We start from the raw sequence: 23,548 nt of genomic DNA, 5'->3' as shown, positions 1-23,548 counted from the left end.
AAATGGATCAGGCCCTCCATAGACACTATGATTATTTTAGCTCACTTCTGTCAGTAAACCAGTTGTTCTTGATCCTGCTTTTACCAGAGAGAGCACTACGTTCTTAAATGGAAAACCAGGAGAAATGGAAGGACTGTGAGCAGAAATTGTCGCAAAAGGTATGACAAGAGCATTTGTGAAGAAACAGAAGTGAAATCAGTGAAGCTATGAACTTCAGCTTCTGAGAGACTGAAGCTAACACTTAGCTGGCTTAACTGATCAAGCCAGTCAGTAATTTTAAACATGACAGGCCACAAAAGCAGACAGTTGACCTTTGTGTCTTAAGTCATGCTTGGGAAATCTACTTTCGAGTTGCAAGCACAAAGATTACCACAATGAGTGCAATTTAAGCCAGCAACATGAGTAATTTAAACTAATTTTTTTTAAGTGTGACTTCTAGTCCTTATGTTCTGAAAGATAATGTTATCAATTCAGTGTTTTTCCTGCCTCTGCAAAGACAGCCAATACTTCCACCTTGCCAAAAAACGAAACTAGCGCAATTTTACCCCATTGCATTAGCAATGTTTAGATACACAGTGACCAGAAATGCTTCAGATTAGTATTGCGGTTGTAGGAAAGAACGAAAAGCAATAAAAGTAGTCCAGAAAGACACCATAGCTATTTTTAGAGAACACGCAAAATATGGCAAGATAGAATCAGTGCAGTTTCCCAAACACATACATGTTTTTCACTGGAGAAGGAGGGAGAAGGTTCCTCCTTAAGGTGCCGGCCAAGACTTTGGTAGTAAAGTTCTCTGGCAGGTGCACAGAAACAGCCATGGCTGGTCAGCATTAGAAAAGTTAATACAACTACAAGAAACTTCAACTTCCAGGCAGTTTCTTAATGTAAATCTAAAATCTGAATAAGTAGCAGCAGTGAAAGTTCTTACACCTCCAATATCACCCCTAAAACTGTTAAGACAGGGATCTTGCAGACCACCAAAAAAGAGAATGTGAAGGAGGTGGTGCCCTTAATCCCACAGGTGTTCCTTGTCAGAACTCTTTTCAGTCTCAAGAACAGAAAAGAGAAATGAGACAGGTAAGCTTTCAAAGAGTGAAACAGATCTACACCAGTCATCTCCATTAATTGGAAACTCTTCCTCTTTAACCTCTACCCCTGCTCAGGTTAACAAAGACATTGTGTATGAACAATACTGAGACAGAGCACTGCCAGGTCTGTCTGCCCACACAGAACTTCCCTTGGCTTACAGTTTAAGGTATTTATGGAAATACAGCAACATCAGCCATACACAGATAAACAAACATGCATATAAAATACAGCCATGTACACAGAATTTGCTCCTTCCCCATCAATTTCAGTTTTATTCAATTATCCTAGCAAAATTAGACCTTCAGACAAAAGAAGCTGCTCAGTGACTGCTAAAACCCTCCATGTTATAGCACTGATGACAGTAATTGGAGGTGGGGAGGAAGGGAAGAAAGAAATTAACGTCTCATTTAAGGACATAAAGTACTGCCTGCCTGCCCCTGGTTCTGCTTTACCCAAAAAATTTGCAGTGTCACATGTAGACTCTGCGAAAGAACAGTCACGTCTTAAGTCACAGATTGTGCAACCTCATTTCCTACAACCATCGATGACCTACAGAGAAAATTTCACCAAATTACAGAAATATGGAACACCTTTATTAGAAAAATAACTTAATAGGTAACTGGGCTTTTCCTCAAGCTTTCATGAAACCAATTTAGAATTTGTCAAATAATAATTTATAAATCTTACCTGCTTTTTTCTTGAAGTTGCCTTGGGCAACAGACTGGCTGACAAAACTGATGTAAACGGAGAGCAACACAGCTCGGGAAAAGGATTTGGAATTGACGGGATCTCCAAAATACTGTCATCTTTCTTTTTTCTCCTATTTCAACAAAATACATAATATCAAGCAATAATTGTAACAACTGCTGTTAAAATTGCAATATCCAACCACAATGCATGAAATACTAAGGCGCTAATACCATGATACTTCCTGGTTGCAGCAATTAGCTTTTTTGTACAGTTATTTTTTTTTAATCAGTAGGCTGAATCTATTAACATCCAGTGCTTAACACTACTTGAAATCAATCCAAGTATTCAGCTCTGAATATAAAGTTGTTTGAGTATGTGTAAGTCTTTGCAGAGTAAGAGCACAGATATATTTATATTGGCTCCTAAAGACATTAGTAAATATTTTGTTGTCCCTGTGTTCATGCCATTCCCTGTGTACACATATTACAACAGTGGATGCATGTAACTTCTCAGTAACACTTCCTGAGTACATCACAACTGTATTTTAAACAAATGGAAAAACTTTCCCCCCCCCCCGAATCAGGAGTCAAAGTGACTGACAAGACAAAATAGTGCAAAGAAATACACTCATTTCTCTTTTTAATTGCTTTTGTATTTGAATCTCCATAGCTCCATCATAAAATCAATGTCTCAGTAGTTTCTGGCTACTTAAATCTGATTGTCTTGCAAATATCACCAAGCAGCATTTATAATAGTGAAGATAATCGCTACTGCACTTGCTGAAGAGCTCAGTTATGCACTGGTTTAAAGCATCACATGAATAATGTGGTTGTTTAGACTGCTAAGTATGTTACCAGCATTATGTGGTTTTCTCACGTAAAATATTGAACAGCACTTTGTCTACTTGATTTGGAGAGCAGTACCCAAAGCACCCCAAGTATTTCAGTCTGCCAACATATAATCAGATTTTTCAACATGTGTGAGTTGATGGCTCCAAGCTTAATATTTAACTTTAGTACCTTAACTATTGTCATTCCAGATTTCACATGCTAATTGGTACAAAGTGGGGAAAACCATCATAGTAAGGTAATTATGCAGAAGGAAGATGCTTTACTTTCTGGAAATCCTCACCAAACATTCATTTGAAGTGATATTTAGCATTAAGAAGGAGTGAAAAATCCTGTATGCAGTATTTTTAGATTTTCTAAACTTCAGTCTACCAAAACTGATCAGACGCTTCATGAAAAACCTAGCTCACAGTTTCCTTTACTAAGAATAGAGACCAATGCCTTTAAGAACAGCCTGAGAGGTAACAAATACAGGGTGCACATCACTGACAGCAATTACAGTGGCATCGCTAACGGTGAAGCGGTTTCTCTCACGAACATCATAAGACAGAGACTGCAATGAGAAAGTAGTGGCTCGGTTCAGTTTGACAAGGCAGGCTCGGCAACGTCGTCTCTTTTCACCTCAAACTGGGAAACCTCAAAAAAAAAAAAAAAAAAAAAAAAAAAAAAAAAAAAAGAGGGGGGAGACGCATCCGCGGCGGAGGGAAGTGTCTGCATGGCCGGGAAACAACTTTTGAGTTCCAGGGAGGAGCGGGCCGGCCCCGGGCCAGGCCGCCCCCCTCCTACCGCTTCGCCCCCTCCCCAAACCGCCGCTACCAAGCCGCAGGGCGCCCGCACCCTCAGGCCCCGCGCTCCCGCCCGCAGGACGCCGGCCAGCCCCTAGACGGCAGCAGGCGGGCCCTCGAGGGAGCGGGCAGGGCTGGCGGCGCCCGCCCGGGCTCCGGCCTTACCTGTCGGGGGGCGAGGGCGGCGGATGCCCCCCGGGAGGCCGGGGAAGCGGGCAGGGAGAGCCCGCCGCGCCGCGGAGGCTGCCGCCCGCGGGCTCCGCCGCCCGCCCTGCGCCGGGCGGCACACCGGGCAGCGGGGCGGCCATCGGCGGCGGCGACGTCCTGGCTGGGCGGCCGCCCGCGGGGGAAGCACGTCGGCGAGCGGCCCCGGCGCTGCCGGGCGGAGGCTGCTCTCCGCTCCCGCTGCGGAGGAGGCGGGGGGGGGGGGGGAGCGCCGCCCGGGCGGCGAGCGGCACCGAACGCCTTCCCCGGCACACGTGCGCGGGCGGCGGCGGGGGCGGGCGGCCGCCGGCTCCGCGCTGCGACGGGGAGGCAGCGCGGGGCGGGCGGGGAGCGAGCTGTGCCCTCCCGGCTGCCTCCGCCACGCCGGGGCGGGGGGAGCCCTTCGCTCCGCTCCCAGGCGGCAGGGCGAGGCGGGCCCCGGCAGGTGCGCGGCCCCGGGACGCGAGGCCGCGGTGTCTGCCGGCCGGCTCGGGGCGTCGGGCCGGGCCTGGCAGCGGGGTCGGGGCGGCTGAGGGGAGAGGGCGCCGGCGTTGTCTCCTCAGGAGGCGGCGCGTGGCCGCCCCGCCGAGCGGCCCACAACGGCCCAGCGGGCCCCGGGCGCTGCCCGCCGTGTGCTTCGGCCCCTTCGCTGGCGCGAGGGTCCCTGCGCCGGGCCTGGCCGGTGACCTCCTGCCCCGGCCGCCGCCGGCACCCCGCGCAGCGCGGCCCAGCCGCGCACCGCCGCAGGGGCCTGGCGCTTGCCTGAGCGCCTGACGAATCATTAACTAAGGTGCCCCATCGCTGTGTGAGGTCGGGAATTTATGGTTATGCCCTTGGAGAAACCAGGAATGAACAAGGCCGGGGGACGGACATTACCTTTGTGCCAGACAGGCAGCTCGTGGGGAGGCTTGGGTTCCCAGCTGGGTCGAGGACTCGCGCTCAGCCGAAGCTCCAACAAGAGCGGAAAGTGGAAAGGTTTTTCTCGTGCCTTGGGCTCTTCCACAGCAGCCTGCGCCGCTGAGGCGGCCAGCTCCTGCCCTGCTCTGTGTGCACAAAATCCTATGTGGCAATTCCATGGCCATCCTTACCAGCGTTCATCCTGTTGCAAAATAAAAATACCCCTTCCCTGTACGAAGAACAGTTCGACGGCAGCAGAGTGGGTAAAACCCTGTAAGTCAGTCAATTTTATAGAAAGTCAAATAATGAAAGCCCAGCCCCTGGTAGAAACAGCTGTATTTAGAAACCTGACTGTACTTGGCGTACGCAGGGGCAGTACCTGAGATGTCAGACTGGTGAAAATACAGAACGTTTTAGGACGTGTGCTTTGCTCTTTTCCTGAACCCACCGAAGAAATCCTCACACACAAGCCAAAATTTCAATTCTGGAGGAAGATTTTTCTGACATAGAAGCAATACTCACAGTTTTCATTTTGGCTGAGTCACAGCTGATTTTGCAGGACGTTTATTTTCAATGAAATGAAGGATTTCTTGTCCTCTGAACAGCTCATTCTCTGTTATGCTGACAGCAGAAGTGCAAGTCCGAGTTGATTAACAGTTCTTATATACGGAGACTGGCAAACATTCTGGAATTTTACAGTCTCAGATGATTGACTGGATTTGCTTGTTGTTTGCAAACAGCTATCTTTTTACACAATTGGACAGACCAGACCACTGTTTTTTGCCTAGTTGATTTACTGGCATAAATGTGGCATGTTAAACCTCACTGTCTTCAAAAGAATAGAAGGAAGGACAACTGGTGTAGGTGCTCTAGGTAGAAAACTGAGGTCGGGAAGAGATAAAAACCTTCAAGTGGCAATCATATGCTGATGTCAGTCAGCATTTTAAAAGTTCAGCCACAAAAAGAAAACATGTTTTTACTTTTCACCCAGTCTTTGCAACTTGTTACATCGCTGCAACCTGACATACATGGTACGTTTTTGAGTCTTAGGCTTAGTCATGTAATTGTTTTAAAATGGCAGGCAAATAAAAAACACAATTAGAAGGAATATTAGCAAACAAATTAAATACTTCTGTGTTTGAAAATAACTTTGCTGGGATTCTAATGAGTCATGACAGCAAAAATGCCACTTGTAGGAAAGATCAATAAAAAATGTACCGCTATTATAATTTCACTTGAATGTAGTAATTTAAGAAACAAATTGACTTAAATTTTTTTTTTTTCTACTTCTCATAGTCTGTCCTGATGCTTGCTGCTTTCAGTGCTTTCTGTGGGAATAGCATTGTATGAGAAAAATACAGTCATTGGAAAATGGAGGCACAGAAAGACCTATGTGATTGTTCCAGTGTAACACTGGAAACGTTGTGCAGGTGAGAATGTGAAACTTAAAAGTTTCTCCTGACTTACTGTCTCTCCTTGCAAACAACCGTAAGGGTAAAAAGGATTGCCTGAGCTTGGCTAAAGATATCTGAGAGCATTTGACCTAGACTCTGTTCAAATGCAACCTTTTTTAACTCTTTCTTTGAACAAGTACAAACCCAGTAATCTGTGGACAATTAATAGTGTTGATATTAAAAGGCTAGCAGATTTCTGCTAAGTCCTGACACCAAAATACTTGCTGAGCTGTGTGACTTGGCTTCCTTTTTATCATAAATACACCTAAGCTGCCTAGTCTGTTTTTTGATACTTGCTGTGTTTCTGCAGCACAGTGGTCCTTGTTCCAAGACATACATTTCCCTAAAACTAAATTTCTGGGCATTCTTCAATCCTCAACTCAGTAGTTTTGTTTTCTCTTTTAATTTAATCTTTCTTAGCCCTAATCAGGTCCAGGTGTTTATCAAGTAAAATTAAAAATATATACTGAGAAATACCCCAATGCATTCAAGCTATTCAGTATGCACCCCACTTCCAGAAAATCAAGCTCTCCAGTTCTCAAAAGCTTGTGCGCTATTTAGAACCACTGCACTTGATTAATGTGACAAGATTATGCCTTTAATTAGAGTAAACTTTCACAGTTATTACTGACAAAGTGAAGGTTTAAAAAATCCAAACTATCTGTGATTATCTCTGAAAACTGTAGAGGGGTTTTGTTGGATTTTTTTTATTTCACCCTTCCACCCATACCCCCTTGCTTTTATCAAGATACTTTCAGTGTGGTTTTGTATGTATAATGGCTTCTCCATAAAAAGCTTCACTATAATTTCTTAAAGATGGTTCCACTAAGAGAACTAATATCATACCTTTACACCATCTTCTGTCATAGCCACAGTAGCAGAGAAAAGAATTATCTCTATTGAAGTACTAGATTGAAGCCACAGAAGTACCTAGTTTTTCCAGTGCAAGGCTAAGTCTTGTCACCCAATACAATGTTTTCTCTACAAGCACCCCAAAACAAATTGCATCAAATGTAATGATACAGAGGATGACCTTAAGGAAAAACAAAAAAGTGATTTGTCCAGTAGAAAAGGCATGCCCCAAGATATAAGCCTGAATTTGTAATTTATGTGTATTTATTATCTCAATGTACTTAGACTATGTTGAGCACATATTACTGTCCTGATACAACGAGCTGTGCATTCTTGCTCTTTCCTGAGCATTTCAAAAGCCCACTTTTAACTTTGAAAACTGGCCCATCTGTTTGGGCAGTACTTCATGAGAGCCAAATTTATCCAATGAGCACAAGTAGAGAGATCACTAGCTTACTTCTTGGCAGTAGTGCATAACTCTCTGAAAATTATCTGTGGTTGAATGTTTTGTGAGGAGTCTTGCTATTATTATAGCTCACATTGAATGTTAAGTTTAGAATTACTGTTAAAATGTGTATCTTTTATTGCAGATAAGGGAAAGGTTCCAAGGGATTAAATCAGTACCGCCAGTCTCAGTCATTTCCAGAAGCTGCTTTTCAACTTAATCTGAAACTGCCTCTGTGTGCACAGAGCACAGCACAGTAACACTCTGGTGTTTCCCCTGACTTATTTTTCCTTTTCTGCACTTACTATCAAGAAGCAGATTTGCACTGTCTTTTCTGTTATTGTTTGGGTTGGGCTTGGGATTTTTTTACCTGTTGAAAAGCATGAATACTTTAGTGTACTTTGGTAAGAAACTTGAGTAGAGGGATGGATTTTATTGCTAGCTTTGACAACAGTGTTTGCTATTTCAATAGCAAGTTGTGTGATTCCCTGTGACGGCTTTGTCCTCAGCCCAGAACATCCCCCTGCTGGAAGTTTGCCTTGAACTGTAACAGAAGAACAGAATTAAATTCTGTGCGGGATTTTGAGAATGATACCCTTCAAATCGATCAAGTCAAATCAAGAACTTACGATTTCTGAAAGGTCACTGTAGCTAAAAACAAATAAATAGGTTCAGCATCGCGTTGACTGGATGGCATATAGTGCCTGTGAGATGCAGGTCAGACAACGTGACATACTGGCTTCTGCTCCTTCACGCTAAGGCTGCATGAAATCAATCAATCAGCAGTGTCTATAATAAACTGTGTATTAGGTGATGCGATCTGCACTGGCCAACCTTGAGCTTCTATAAGGCATAAAGTTCCTTCCTAGAGAGAACTGTAATAGTCCAGGGTGAATATTACATATGTATGGAATACAGTGGCGAGGTCTTCATCTAATGGGTCTAAATCTACCGGACTAGATGTCATCTTCTGGGTTGTTATGGCTGAATGAACCGCATGGTATACTTATGCAGTTATTTGTGGAAGTGAATTGACGAGTCTCAGGGAACTGATTTAGCAGTGGCAAATATTTATAATGATAGTATTGTAATGGAAGAAACATTTTTCTTTTAATACATTTCTCTGTTCTTATTAATCCCTTATAAATATTTGTGATAATTAATGCTTTATTAGTTCCTCTGAAATAACTGCTGTGAAGAGTGGACAACTTTAAACATCACATCAGTGATAAAATATTTAGAAAAATTAAAGAGGCAATGTTTCACAACAGCAGACTACTGCTACTACTTTTTACAGCCCTTTTTCTGGAACTCCACCTTACACAAAGAACAAATTTCTGACCTTATATACTTTCACAGTACTGCACACAAACATGTAATTATTATGGCGGGAAGGGTGCAGGTGACTATGCTATCTGGTACTCCTTGTGTTTATCCAGCAAACAGAAGTCCGGTTTCCATAATCTGAGTTGTTGGGAAAACAGATTCAAGATCCTTTAACACTAGTCATTTTGTAGAGTGGGAAACAAAATACAAGCATTTAAAAAAAAAACAAACCACAAGAAATGTAGAGCTAAAATGTCTTCTCACAAACAGCCACACCACTTATAAGTCTCAGCCATTTCTGAGCTGCTGCCAAGGACACTGAAGCAATAGTACCAGACAAAGCACAGTAAGAATCTCCACGTATATGCAAAGAGGAAGGGAGATGTAGAGTTATTTTGGGCAAAAAGAAACAACATACCTGGTCAGACTCAAGGCAGGCAGCATTCCACTTTTGTTATCAGAGTACAAGGCTGATACATGAAATTTAAAGACAAAATGAATTCTGTATTTTGAAAAATTGATGTATAGAGATTTGTTTGCCTAAATGCAGGCATCTAATATCAATTTAGATACCTAGATACCTCCCTAAGATGGCATGGGTTTCCCGTTGATCTGATGTCACATGTGACAGCCCGGTGTGGATGTTTCAGATATCCTTGGACATTAAATATGGCACTAGACACTTGTATTTAGGTGCCTGAATTTCACTCATGTTGTCTCTTTTCTGCTTCTGTAACGTGCAGCTCACAATAGACTATCCATGACTTCAGGAAACAAAATTAAAGTCCAGTAACTTCAGGCCTATTGCATTGTGAAATTGGGTTTTGGAAGGTTTCATTAGATCGAAGGAGATTTTTCTCTAATTCTGGGAATAGTAAGAAATTAAAATGTAATTCTATGCATATCTGCATACATGTGAGAAGAGGAAGAATTTTTCTCTTCCAAAATCACTAGAAGAACGTAGCCCAGATTTGCACCCCCAAATTTGCACCAGCCCTGACTGAGCAAAGCAATTGCCAAATCAGTCTACCTGTGCATGTGCAATTTGGAATGCCTTGAAAATGGGCTCTGAAATGGAAAGCTCTGCTGAACCTTAATGACAGAGTAATTACGTTCCTCCCAAATGACAGAAAGTAAAATAAACAAATGCTTATCTGGCCAGCTGGAATTCCTAAGGTAGTAGCACTGTATGATAACATATCTGCCACCATTTTAATACATCACCTGGTAGGACATTTAGTACCCTTTGGAATGAATTAATCCCACAGGGTTTAGACAGAGAAGGGGCATTTTCTCTGTCTCAAGAGTTTTTCCAAGAAATCTATATTCAGGGAATGAGGTATTCAATAAAGCTTTGAAAAACCAACCTACCGTTCATGTTTTAAAAGCATTGTGCTGACTACTTGGAAGTTATTATATTAAAAGGTTATTAATGCAAATGTCTAATTCAGGAACCCTATCTAACAATGACAATCTCAGCACATATTATGAACCTAATTATCACAACATCAGTGCACCTAACATTTTAATGTATTTATTCCCTTCATATGGATGAGTAAATGTTTGCATCTTTATGTGCCTGAACATGTTTAAAAATTAACCCTAAGTGGGTATTCAGAGTACCTGACTTCAGACACTATACCAGGTTAGACTGGCCATTTAACATAGAGGCATAGAACTTCCATGGGGAGAAACAGAAGACTCCAGAGGTCAACTAAAAAACACAGAGGGGTTTTAGTGCTGACAGCCATCCCAGAATAACTTTTTGTTTCCTCTGACTACATGGGAAACCTAGGGAGAACTGTCTTCTGATTTAAGCATCTCAGTTAGCTGTTGAAAATTAGACAATGCAATTAATTTGCTAAGTGATTTTCTCAAGATGTAATGGAATTTGTGGCTGAGTAAGGAATGCAAACTCTGAGTCCAAAATTAGTACTCTAACAATCAGGCTGTCCTTCTTTGTAACTATAATGAAGGTTTCTTGTTTCTAAAAATAAAAAAGGTAAAATGTATTAATACTTCAGTACTCCTGACAATAAGTCAGCTTTAAATCTGGTCCAAAAGGTGATTTTCCTTTGAGCTGAAGAAAAAAGTACCTTCTCCTTTGATTTCATGTTTACTGAAGCTGTGTTCTGTGAGTTGTTTAGCAGCTACTCCACTTCATTTAAAAAGTGATTTTTTTTTCCTAATAGTCCTAATTTTACCATGACAAATAGAACAATTTTATAACACTGAATGCAAGCAACCTTCTAGTTCACTTTTGTGTATTTATGAAGGAGACATGACACAATACGTGAATAATAACATACAAGATAATTCCAGACAATTGTGTTACACACAGCGACCCTGTAAATTCTACTTAAAAGTCAAAAAGTCTTACAAAATTTTCCCTTGGGGTGGGAGGGAAAATGAGAAAAATGCTGGCTACTGAACAAGTTCATAAATAATTTGCACCTGACTTCAAAGAAATTTAACATCTGATGTATCTGAAGCATTTGGGAAGCAGGAGTACAAACTGAGATCACATCTAAAATTAGGAAAACTGTTATAGCCACGCAACCCTTTTAAATTCAACCTTCAGTGTTCTCTGTCAGTTCCATAAATTTAGCTCAATCCATTGTACTTGTCAGAGAATTCAAATATGAGAAAGCAATACACTTTTTTTATAAAACAATAGCAATGCAGTTTTCAGACTTCTAACCCACTTGAACTTTCATCCTATCATCCAAGAAGAACTACCGGACTAATACGTTCCCTTCTCATAAAGTCCAGGTTTTGTAACTCCACACTAGACACAAAAGTTGGTATTCTTTCTCATGACTGGATTTCTGTGCTACTGGATCACGCAAGATGATATACCCATTCCACAGAAGGAATGAGCACACGGTCCCATTTCTGTCAAATTAGCCACAGCACAAGATAAAGAATCTGTAGCAGCTTTATGTTTCTGTGTTGACTTTATGCAGGCTGTGGGAGAACAGGCAATATCTGATCTGGCAAAAAGCCTACTGGTAAAAATTCAACCCATTGAAAATCTCTTTAACAAATCTGAACTAACAAAGTGAGTTTGAGGATTCTTCTTCCTGTGGCAACTCTTCAAGGCCTCAAGCCCATTTTAGCATGTTGTCAAGCCATAGCCTCAGAGCCAATACCAAGCCTCTGACCAAGAAATCACATTAGAGCCAGAATGCGTCGCTGAAGGTGATACATGAAACTTCCTAACTGATAAATTGTACTTTGTGAAAGTGTCAGATGGTGCCTTAACTAAATTCCAATTCGGATGCCGCCAGCCTGCATGGTTTTAGTTGGAGAGGTTACTTTGCACTGTAGCTGGAGGTAGCCCGTTGAATATTGCATTCGGTCCGAATGTAATTGCAGTTTAGCAAGGGGTGAAGAGAGTTAATTGTTGCATGGGCTAAGTTTTGCTTCATTGCAACTTGGATTCAGGCGAAAATGGATGTACAGTTTTAACAGTATTTTGAGTTTCTGTGGGGAGTAAGAGGCCACCATCTAAATATGAGGCTTCCAAACATTCTGCTTTCAAAGTGGCTTCAAAAGAAAGGTATATTCCAATCTCTTTTATTAGCACAGTCCCTTCAGAACCTTTCTCCTTTTATTTATGCGAAGGGAAAATCTACCATTAAGTGATTTGTTAAGACTTTAAAAACCCATTCCATTTTCTACAGATAGTTTGGCTGGCTCTCAAGCAAGAACGTAGGCTTCTATTATAACATATTGGGAGCTTTTAGAACCAAAGCAATTCATAATAAATTTATTCAAATTGACACATTTCTGGTTACAATGTCTTCATTATTTCTTCAGAGTTATGAAACATGAATTATATCACTGTAACCACAAGACTAGTCAAGGAAATCTAATTTGCCGTGAAGTCTGTTTGTACAGTCATCATGTAGCTCGAGGCATACATTCGATTATTTTCTTATACTGTTTCTTATATTGGTGTTATTCCAAAGGCTATAGTGGTATTATAACCTCATTACATCTAATTTTGAAAAATATTCTTACACGGCAGGCTCTAAAAATATATAGCCACATAACAAATTAGAAATAATTACATCACTAAAATCTATTAAGCATACATTGAAGAGAAGTGTATTTCAGATTATTTCATATATTTCAAACACTTTCTGTTTAAACAGTACATGCATTTTATCATCATAGCCAGTAAGCTAGCCAATATTTTATTCAATTCAAGTTAAAGCTGAATTAAATTCCTGAATCATGAGAACGGAATCATTAAAACGATCAACACAAACCAAAAAAGGACTTTTTAAAGCAAAATGAAAAGGTTCTCCATAAGTATCTTTTCTCTCTTATACTTCGTTTATTAAATTCTTCTAACAAGAATGAAGTGAATTATAATTAAAAAAAAAGAAGCTGATAGCCTCTTTTACAGCTTCTTAGGATGGAAAGATTTTTTTCTCTCTCATTTTGCTGTCAGAAATGAAAGCCTGAGCTGCAATTATTAAAGGTCTGAATTTGCATTTTTCAGCAATCCAGAGAAATGAGAGCAGCTATTGTTATGATCATTATCATTATAAAGTTCTTTGTCTGTAGATCTTCTAACAAACTTGTTGGTCAGCTGTTTGTTAGATGCCTTGCCAGTTATCAGATAATCTCATAGTAGATCAAAAAGAACAGCAAATTAAAATGATAGCTTTGTATACTCACAGATGGTAAATTCTCTATAAACGAAAGCAACTGGATGCAGTGCCTAGTGCTAGAAGCTAATGCAGGAAATTTGCAGAAGCTAAAAATATATTGATGGATTTGTTTGTAAATAGCTGATAGGATCTTGTCTCCAAACCTGGTTCTCTTTCCCCCCAGTCCTTCTTGTTGAGACAGCTGGACTAGACAACCTCTCAGAATTAAAAACTCCCCTAAGCCAAGACCTCTCCAGCTTACTGTATTTTGAACAGCTATTTGAGGAAGAATGTTAAAGACAAAAAGACTCTTGATAAGACCTTGCTGGCCTGAACTACCAGGGAGAAGGACCAACTTGAGAGAACAGAGAATGCAAAATCCCTTCTGGAGTAGTAGAAGAGGGTGTCTTCTCTGCTAAAAGTCAGACAAGTTCAGTTGGCTCTTCAGGTAACTGAGCTGATTGAGTAAAATAGGCAACCCCAGTCTTATTCTACGAATGAATCTTTACAGGCCTGCCTTGGAACATCTCCAAAGCCACCTCAAGCAGACACCCACTGAAATGGTGTCAGGAGCTTATCTGCTAGAAGTACCTGACAGGAAAAAGTAAAAGCCAAGCAGAAGTTTACTGTTCCTAGGGAGGTTGGGAGGATGTGTATTTTATTTCCAGTTTTCCCTTACAAAGTGTATTTACTTGTATTATTTTTCACTGTGATCAGATATGTGCATATCCCTAGTCTTCATGTGAAGCCAGTCTGGAAAGACGAGTCTCACATAGCATCCTCTGATGAGTCTCTGCCCTGTTTCATTCCAAATTCTGTTGCTGCAGCAGTTGCTGTGGAAGACTTCAGTGGAGGGCCGCAGCTACAGACAGTCTTCTTGTCACCGGCAGCCTTTTACAGAGCCTTCACCCCAGGGCCTGTGCAACCAACTGCCCGTGTTCAGTGTGTTACAAGGGAGAACAGGAGCGATCAAGTGAGGTAGTGGGTCCTCATGCTTTTGTTTTGGAAGTGAGACAAGATTATATTCCTCTGCACAGGCTGTTAGGTAATCAACACCATGGGAATAGGTGTTTGCTTCCTTGTCCTGCACGGAATGGGAAAACAGCTGAAAGACAGTATCTGCATTTGGTGGAGGTTCCCTCACCACCTCTTTGGCTACCTCTGGCAGACTGGTGGCATGGTCACTCTTCAGAAGCTCTTGGTCCACCTTGCTGTGTTATATAGGCACTGCAAGTGACTCATGGATGTGCTAGAAGGGCCTCCCAAATACATGAGAGGTGGTGTGACACCGCGGTGAGGCAGGCATTATGCAGAACTCTTCTGAGTCTGCTGCATAGATGTAGACAAAGTCCTCTGACCTGAAAAGGTCTTCTGAACTGCTTGGCAGCAGTCATATAGACCAGTTGAGGTATTGTCATTCTTTCCAGAGTTCAGGGAATTAATGCATTTCCAGTGTCCGGCGGCTGCACAACTAGGGGAACAGAAATAATTTAAGAGGTACCGCAATTTGTTTTCATACTAGGATTCCATTTTTTAGGGAGTAATAGTGAGAATATATCAAATTGTTGACCCTTTGCAATCAGGCTTCAACATAAATTAACTGTTGTGTAAAAAACTGAATTTAATGTTTACAGTGCAATTTGTCACCGAAATGGAGGCTCAATTAGAGTCTCAATGATTTACTAAAGACATTTTAAACATAATGTCCAAACAATGCTACATAAATTAAACATGATGTAATTGAGTGTAACACTAAGTGGCTCATCACTGTTGATTCATGTGGAAATCAGAGAAATTTTACTGATCATTATGCATTCATTCAGTATTAATGTAGATACCATATGTGCTTCCATAGGGATTCTACTGTTACTCAGCATTCATTAAGTTTTAATGTACCATTAAAAAGGCATCCAAAGACCCATATAAAAATGGTGCCACAAAGGTAGTGCATTTAAAGAGAGTTAAAGAAACATGTTTCACTTTAACATTGCAATACAACATAAGGTAATAATGAATCAGCAGAAATAGTTCAGGAGAAAACACTGTGCTTGATTGCAGGCCAGACTAGAAAGAATATCTGAACTAAAGGCAATACATTCTCCATGTTCTAGATTTCTGGACAGCTACCTGTATTTGTAGGCAAAAGTGCTCATTATGCAAGTACATGGTCTTGATTCAACTGATGCTTTACAGCAACCTTCAGCATAGTGATTGACTACAGTGAAAATTTGATCTTAAAAAAGGGGAGAGGGAGTACAACTCATGGCCATATTGCCTACTGCATTCAGTTTGGTGGATGGGGATTGAAGGGGGATGAGAAAACCACAGCAGTCTTAATAACGCCCACAGCTCCCTCCTTTTCCTGCTAGACCTGGTGTGCATCTGCAAGCAAAATGTTTTTCCAGGGGTGAACTCTAGCATATCTCAAGTATTACATTGCTGTAGCTCCTTCCATTCAGGGGCATACTTTCCATCAGAGCCAGCTGTCAAGACCCTAAGCACATCCTCCCTTGTCTTGTGGGTTTGGCTCTCTGAGCTCAAGGCCAGGCCACTGCAGCTGGTAACCTTGGGAAGAGCTCTTCAGACAGCTCGGCGGGGAGGCTGTAGTCAGGGCTGTTCCCTTGCTAGGGAGCTGCTCTTGATCTGAGGCTCTAATGCTTTGTCCCCACTTGAACTACGGTTCCTGCTGCATCCATGCCTGTGTCTGGCCATGGACCTGCTGGTCTGCACCCAGAGCCACAGACGTCTCCTCCTCACTATGGACTTGTCTGGTAATCTGGACTCTTGGCTGACCCTAGCTGCTGTCTCGTGGATGCTGACTTACACCACTGGGTTCTGACTTGCCATCCCTTTGGGAGCAACAGCTTTTGGTGCTCAGGTGGGAGGTAGCATAAATGTTTCCTTCACCAGGGTTTTTTTGTTGTTGTTGTTAAGCTTCTTCATTTCTTATCTCACTGTTGGAAATCTTATATATTTATGCCTTCATAACTTCTTGGGAAAATTGCTAATGGATGAATTAGATCAGATGAGCTATTCTAATCAAACATAGTATGTCAGTAGGAATTTCTATTGAAATCCACTATCAGAAAAATGGATTGAAATTTCACATGTAAAGGTGGCACATTTTAGCTGCCAAAACATCTCATTATTTTAAGTTGAAACTAATGAATAACTATCACAGTAAACTGAGCATCCTATGTATCATATCCTCAAGTGTTTAAACTCTTTTTTTTCACTGGCCAGAGAACTGAAAAGATCATCTGTGAATCAGATGATCAAATCTGTAAATAAATAGGACTTAGCAAGGTTCTATTCAGCTGGATATTTAGTACTTTAGAAGTGTGACACACAAACTTCTCTCGGACTCTTGATCTTGTACAGAAGATAGGTGTTATCCTGCAGGTCACTCGCTATGGCAAACAGCTGCAAAAGGAGACAGATTTGAAAAATAAATGTGGCTAAGAGAAAATATCCTCTTCCCAAGATATTGAGAGAAGTGAATCATAAGGCATGCTCTATATCTTTGTTTTGACAAACCTCAATGACATCTAGCAGATAAAAAGGCAAAAGTGTACATGTCTCAAATGCCTATGGTACAACCCCTTACATTATGTAAAGACATGAGTAGCATGGAGAGCATGAATGGGGATTGATGAGTTAATGTCTCTTTCAGAGAAAGAATAGGAGAGGATAAAATTAAGCTAGCAAGTGGAAGTTCACAACAAACAAAAAAATGGTTCTTCAGATAGTGTGTCATTAAGTCAAGGAACTCCTTGTCACACAGTACTGCCACTGCTCAAAGTTTACAGCAGTTGAAAGAATGAGTAGCCAAGTTCTTGTTCAAGAAGACTATGAAATACATAGAAATCATCTTCACTTAGGCATTCTCAGAGCAAGAAATTGCTGAAGGTTGAGCATACCTGGGGTAAGTATTACTTTGTGTGTTTTATAATCTTATGTTTTTCCCTAGGCATGAATTTTTGATCATTGACAAAAGCCAGGTAACAGGCTAAATGAACCTTCAGTTTGACCCAGTACAGCCATTCTTCCATTATGCTCTAAAGCTGGAACAGACTATTGCTTGAAGATACAATGATTAATCACTTGCCTTGGTGTAGCAACTTTTTTTGTGTTGAAACATGGTTATGTCATCCCAATCAGTCTTCCTTTTTTTTTTTTTTTTTTTTACACTAAACCAACTTCATTCCTTTAATCTTTCTTGACATGTTTTCTAAAGGTCTTATAACTCGTTTTATTCTCTCTCTTGCCCAAATTGCCTTCCACCTTTAGATTATCAATCTAAAGAGTCAGAATACAATCTAAAATATCTGCTGCTTTTAACTGCTGTTTTTTTGCACCCCCCACCCCCCCCGAGACAAAATCGTTCCTGCTGGGTTGCAGCTTGATTTCTGCTATGTTGTTTTCCCCACTGATGATCAAGCAACTTACATTTCACATCACCACCAAATTATGTTTTTAAATTCATGTAATAGTTACACAAGAAAAGACTCACCTACTTCCTTTCCCTGACAATATGGTCTAGCAGACCCTTCCTTACCTCTCTTTTCAGCCTTTTATCTTTAGTGGACACCAAAGAATATGCCTTTTACATCTACTGAACTTCCAAACACACCTGACAGCCTAGAATATTTTTTTTTATTTTGAAAATTCTCATTTTTTAAAAAGGCATTAATAGCAGACACAGTTTGAATAAAAAAAAAAATTAAACCCACCATTTCCAGGTAGAGCCCTGAAGCCCACTTCCCGCAAACCTCCCTCTCTCAGGGTCCCTTGTCCTGATGGGCCAGCCCCAGGTGAACTCTGTGCATACAGCTCATGCCTGTGTCTCCTGATAACTTCTGGTAGAGCTCTCTCACACAGCTATGTGCAAGAGAGTTACCATACAGTTATCAGCAGCTACACAAACTGTAATGCTCTCCTTCTCCTACCCCTCCGTCAACTTGGTAAAGGGAGACTCAGGTAAACAGTGTCTCTATCAGAGACTTTTCTGTCCTCAGCACTCCAGAGATGGTTAAAACATGCCAGCTCTAAGAGCTGAGGCCACCAGCAGCTCGACTGCCTGTTGGCTGCCTCCCAACAGACCTTCTGACCATTCAAGAATTGACCCTAGCAGTACTGCAGCTTTTCATAAGGGTTAACAGTATGCTAACCCTTGAAAGTGAGGCCCCAACTGTGCAGCTGTCTGGGTGCCCATCTTTCTCCCAGTCCTCCACAATTTAAAAAGGAAGTAATCTGCAATCCATTTCTTCAGCTTTTGCTTCATCTCTTTGTATCGCTTAGGTACTGGAGTTCAGAATTACAGCAGCTTGGCACATACACTGTAGGGACTTACTTGCTTGGTACGTGCACTTTGCAGCTGCAGGTGTCCCCCGGTGTGATCCACATTTGTGTGGCCAAATACACTTCAGTTTGCAGAACAAGTGTTTAATTAGCTTTTAGCATTTAAAGAAATGGAACAGCGTCTGCTGATGGGATCTATCATGCTGTTTAACGAAGGTGACCAATTGCAGCTCTCTCCGCATTCCTTCCCCTGTCTCCCTGTTTAGTTTGAGTGTTTCATTTAGAAAATTGCAATCAGCCTAACCATTTTAAAGATGATTTTCACTGTATTTTTGATAAATCAGAGCTATATAAAGCCTTAAGCAACTGTGAAATAAATTCATTTGTCCTTGCTTTACCACTTCAGATTAAGTGTGACTGTAGCCATCACGTCTTAGTTCTCACTCAGGATCACACAGGAGAAAAAAAAAGGGCGTAAACAAAACAGGCAGACACACACATATAGCTGGGGGGAAATTATGAAATTCTGAGTCCAACAATAGCTTATTAATTATTTTTTCAACTAGAAATATATTAACCATTAGTAAGTACACTAGTGGTTAATGTACACCAGCACTAGTACACTAAGTACACTAGTAGTTGCAAATAGCCACTGTTGGCCAGATTTATTCTTTAACAGCTGTTGCAACTGCAGGTTCTGTGGACTTAATTCTCCCCCTGCCCTGAGCTGACAGTATGCTTCAACTCTTTTACTCCTCTGGGTGTTCCCTATCACATACGCAAGCCCATTCTTTAACATTCCCATTCTTTTAACCATTCTGTCACTTGTGAAAATTTCCTTGTCTGTACTGCACTTTAGTGTGTTCCTGTTGCTCTGGCTAGGATGGTTATCAAATACCACAGGCTAAGCAAGGTCAGCCCTGCTTAGTACTCAGGGAGAAGACTTTAAACAAGTGTCATTACCCTCTGTGCGGTACCGGAGAGGGTGCTGCATTAGCTGGTATTTTGCTTTTTGACTTACTGTGTTACAGATTGGTAAACAGTACTAGAAAACTCTGCTGCATTAAAATTCACTTACTTTTAAAAAACAGGACAGAAAAGGAGGACTAAGAGCTCTGTTCAGTCACTAGACATGACAAAGTCAGTTCTGTAGAGGTGGAAACATCAGCTCTCCAGCCATACTGTATTCTAAGTGTGTGTGTGTGTATATATTCTCCATACCCAACTTCCCTTTGACACTTGCAAAATACTGTTTTACAACACTTCGTTACAGTCTACACCTGATAAGTACAAAACAATTATTCACAAGTACAAACAACTATTCACAAACTTCAGTTTCAGTATTTCAAATCATTCCAGTACTTATTTGAACAAAAAACTCTCACCTGTAGGCTTCTTTAAAGTACTCGCATAACCTGATGTTTTATCATTTTAGTTAAACCTCACTATTTATAATACATCACTAATTCTATGTCTTTCCCTTCCCTCCCTCTGCTTCTGTATCAGCTTACTTCAAAATTAACACAATTTTCTGATAGGTATGTTGATGGAGTACACACTTTTTTTCCATTATTAGCTGTAGCAGTTCAGGTATCTAATACCCACATGAAAATAAGGTGCAACCCTCTAACCCTATGTAGTGGTAATACTATGTAACCTCATGCAGTAATCTCTGCATCAAGCCTATAATTTGTGATCAAGTTAAACCTCAATTCATATACAGAACATAAATAATGAGTAAACCTAAGTTTCTGTGGGAAGTTACCTTTAATGGTTAATTAATTTCTTTCATATTAGTAAAGTTGACTTCCTTATGCAAGTTACAGAGCAGCACTTACTCTCGCATTAGTGTCAGCAGCACACAATGTTCTCGTTCATAAATCAGAGCGGGCTTGAATTTACATCTTAAAAATGACCGAAGACTGTTGTAAAGGAGCCATGACTACTAAAACAGGAACAGCTTAATATTTGAAGAATCACTGACACAGTATAGACATCCTCAGGTGCTATTCTAGTCCATTTAATAAGGGAATGCCTCTAATCAAAGCCACTGTATACCTTAAGTGACAGAATTTCATTAATGAATAAAGTGATTAGGTCCACCTAATTATATACTGTTAAACATCTGGGGATCCTTCATGCTTAAAGATGTCAAAACATTTTAACAATTGCACATTTTTTCAACATTTAAGTTCAATATGAAATTCAGATTAAAATAAATCTAAATAGAGACTTAAAACTATAAAAAGGTGATGCCCCGTTGCTTTGATGTTCTCTGAGCATGGCAACAGCAGAAGCAGAACCCCCTATACTGACAATTGCTCTATTTTTGAAGTTTAACTTGAAACTTTGAAGACTGATGGAATATTTAATGAGCATTTCTTGGCACACTACAAATTCTTATCTTCACAGTAAACTGAGATATAGAAGACTTTTACAGATTTACAGTTCACATAACCTGATGCAACTAGATACCACAGCTGCATAAAAATGCAGACAAATCATAAGATTAAATCTGTGAGTGTTTGATAGCTATGTAAATACTTTTGAATATTCCACATGGTGATCTATCTCCATTTTTTGCCACTAAATAACTAAGGGAATATGATATTAATTCATATGAGGCACATAGTTAGGTATACTATGAAGAATCATGCCAATCCAATGAAATCAAAGATTAAGGCTTTGAATTTTAGATATTTCAGTTTATTCTCTCCAATGGAAGGAACAAGGGAATGGTCCATCAGCAAGTTGTGGGGTTTTTCTGGAGGAGTTCAACTACGTTGATCTTCAAGCTTCCCCTCCCTCACCCCAACTTTCCCCACCTCTCGATGCCCACTTTGTACTGAGAGAGAGCTGGGTCACTATTAAACCGAATAAGAAAATAATGCCACCTTACATTTCACGTAAGATGAGACGAGAGTGTATTCTTCAGAAATGCCTAGTCTTCCACTCTGATTGAATAAGTTTTCTTCAGCCTCTTCATCTATTTTACCAGTTGCTCTGAGGCGTATTCAACTGATGAAGGAGAAACCTAAGAATTAGCTTCCCACCCTACCCCTAAACACTTGTTTTAAGCATTGTTTGGGAATGCCCATGCACTCATGGAAACTAATGCTTTAGAAATCGCCAAGCAGATCATTTGTTGAAACAGAAGACAGTTCTTCACGTGCAGCAGCTGATATCAACAAAACAGCTACGAAAAATTCTCACTATACAATCACAAACTGGTAACCAGTAAACATCACTGGCATTTGTGTATAATCACATTGGCTGTAGTATGTTATTGGCACAAGACCATTCTTGAAGTTTGAGAAGTTCACAGAGGAATTAGCAACTTACATCCAAATCCAACTCTTTCAGATTCTTTTTGGCACTGGAGTTGTATCTATTTCTGTTGGAGATGACACAGTCCTTGTTATTTCCAGGCCCTAAGTTATATGTGCGTAGTCACTCTGAAATAACGATTACCAATAGATGTAGTTAAAATTTCCTAAGAGTTTTAGTGTCCTTTTCAAATACAGTTGTTTCTCCCTTTCCTAATGCTAAGAGATTTTCTTTCATTGCTATATTAGCAAATGCAGAACAATGCCTGTCCTGCACAGGATTGCATTTTCATCGTTGTACTGATTACATGAATGGGGATCACAAGTTACCAGGCTTTCAGAGTTAAGCTTTTCGTTTCTGGCTTGTACCCATGCGTTCCAAAATGGTACAATATTTGTAGAACCCCGAAGCCAAAACAGAAATCATAAAATATGAAAGGTGAGGGAAGAAGCAGCACTTCCTATTGTAAGACACTGATGAATACTAAATTCATTCAACATCTTCCACTGAGAAGCAAGTGAAGTCATACCCTCAACTGATAATTTGCCTGTAGATTACTCCTTTGTGCATTAAACAGGGGAGGAGCAGAAATATCCTTCTGCCTGTCCTCACAGAAGTGGGGATTCTCCAGATCAAGAAAAGCAGAACTCCTCTTCTTTTTCTCTACCTCATCCCCTCTCCTTCACCCTCCCATTAATTTTATTCTCTTAAGTGTCTTGAATAATTTAGGAATAGCTAAGTCCATTGACAGTTTTAGTGGTCTTTCCAGGGTGGTGGAGGAAGGGGGGAAGGAAGTGTTCATCTACTCCTCTTTCACTTAAACACTAGCTGTTGTACTGTTATGTGAATGTGAGGTTTAATACAGCTAAAAAAGAGAAAATTATACATCTCTTCCAAATCTGCTCCTGAAGACATACACACACCAAAAATGTTAAGGTGTTAAGTGCTTGTGTTAACAGGCAGGAACAGCTGACAAAAAATAATGCAGCATTGCGATAGATTCTTGACACACGGTTCCTGTGTTAGTTACCATGTCACGTAGTTCTTGCAAGGAAGACAAAACAAAATGAAGTATTTTTTGAAAGTGTAGTATTCCGTTACTTGCAAATTTCACGTCATTTTACAAGGACGCCTTCCCTCTCACAAAGCTACCTAATGAGAAATTTAAAAGAAAAAAAAAAAATCCAGCTTACCTGTGATTTTCAATTGGGTTGTATAAAATAATCCACATAAAAAGCTTCCTTTTCAATTAAAAGCTGTGAAGCATTTCCATTGGTATTGCTACAATCTTGCTGAATCATTGAAATAGACTTTGTAAGAAATCTGTCTGTAACAAGTGATGCTTCAGATTCAGCTATCCAGTCAGCAGCCAAGCTGAACACAACACTGCAGCTTCAGAACCTCAGACCATTCACAGCACCCAAAAACAGTTGTCGTACCTGTGAAGATGGCAGCTCCGGTCCAAACACACTACTTTGACTTCAGCCTCATATTCTGTTAATGCGGACATAGACAATTAAATTAAGACACATTCTCCCTTCTGCAAAGAGCTCTATTTGCTTGGCTACGAACCCATCAACTTAGTCATTTACAGTTACTCTTCAATCTAGTTGTAGTTGTCCAACACCTGATAGATGGACTCTGGCCAAGCATTACTTTCAAGGAT

The 23,548-nt window shown here is 40.6% G+C and overlaps 1 protein-coding gene across 13 annotated transcripts in view; it reads right to left on the bottom strand.

Annotated features, from left to right (window-relative positions):
• The window catches only part of GRB14 (growth factor receptor bound protein 14), a 75,908-nt gene extending 65,425 nt beyond the window's left edge, over nt 1-10,483 (bottom strand). For 4 of the 13 annotated variants that reach the window (XR_015698640.1, XR_015698641.1, XM_087730617.1 and 1 more), the window contains exons 1-3: nt 5,036-10,483; nt 4,493-4,715; nt 1,777-1,909 (exon numbers count right to left, since the gene is read on the bottom strand). Coding sequence is in view for 10 of the 13 variants with exons in the window: in XM_087730617.1 (XP_087586743.1) it covers nt 1,777-1,909; nt 4,493-4,698 (339 nt within the window). In the remaining 3 variants the exon portion in view is untranslated. Of the gene's footprint in view, nt 1-1,776; nt 1,910-3,117; nt 3,275-3,577; nt 3,728-4,492; nt 4,716-5,035 lie in introns of those variants that run through there. The other 9 variants (XM_087730615.1, XM_087730616.1, XM_087730623.1 and 6 more) reach the window with 8 other exon arrangements.
• Between the last annotated feature and the right edge of the window lie 13,065 nt (nt 10,484-23,548).

Source organism: Nipponia nippon, unplaced genomic scaffold (assembly GCF_047370975.1).
Source record: "Nipponia nippon isolate SJK-2023a ecotype South Korea unplaced genomic scaffold, ASM4737097v1 scaffold_5, whole genome shotgun sequence".
NCBI classification, from domain to species: Eukaryota; Metazoa; Chordata; class Aves; order Pelecaniformes; family Threskiornithidae; genus Nipponia; species Nipponia nippon.
Note: the sequence above shows the minus strand (reverse complement) of the source record. Positions and strands in the feature narration are given on the sequence as shown.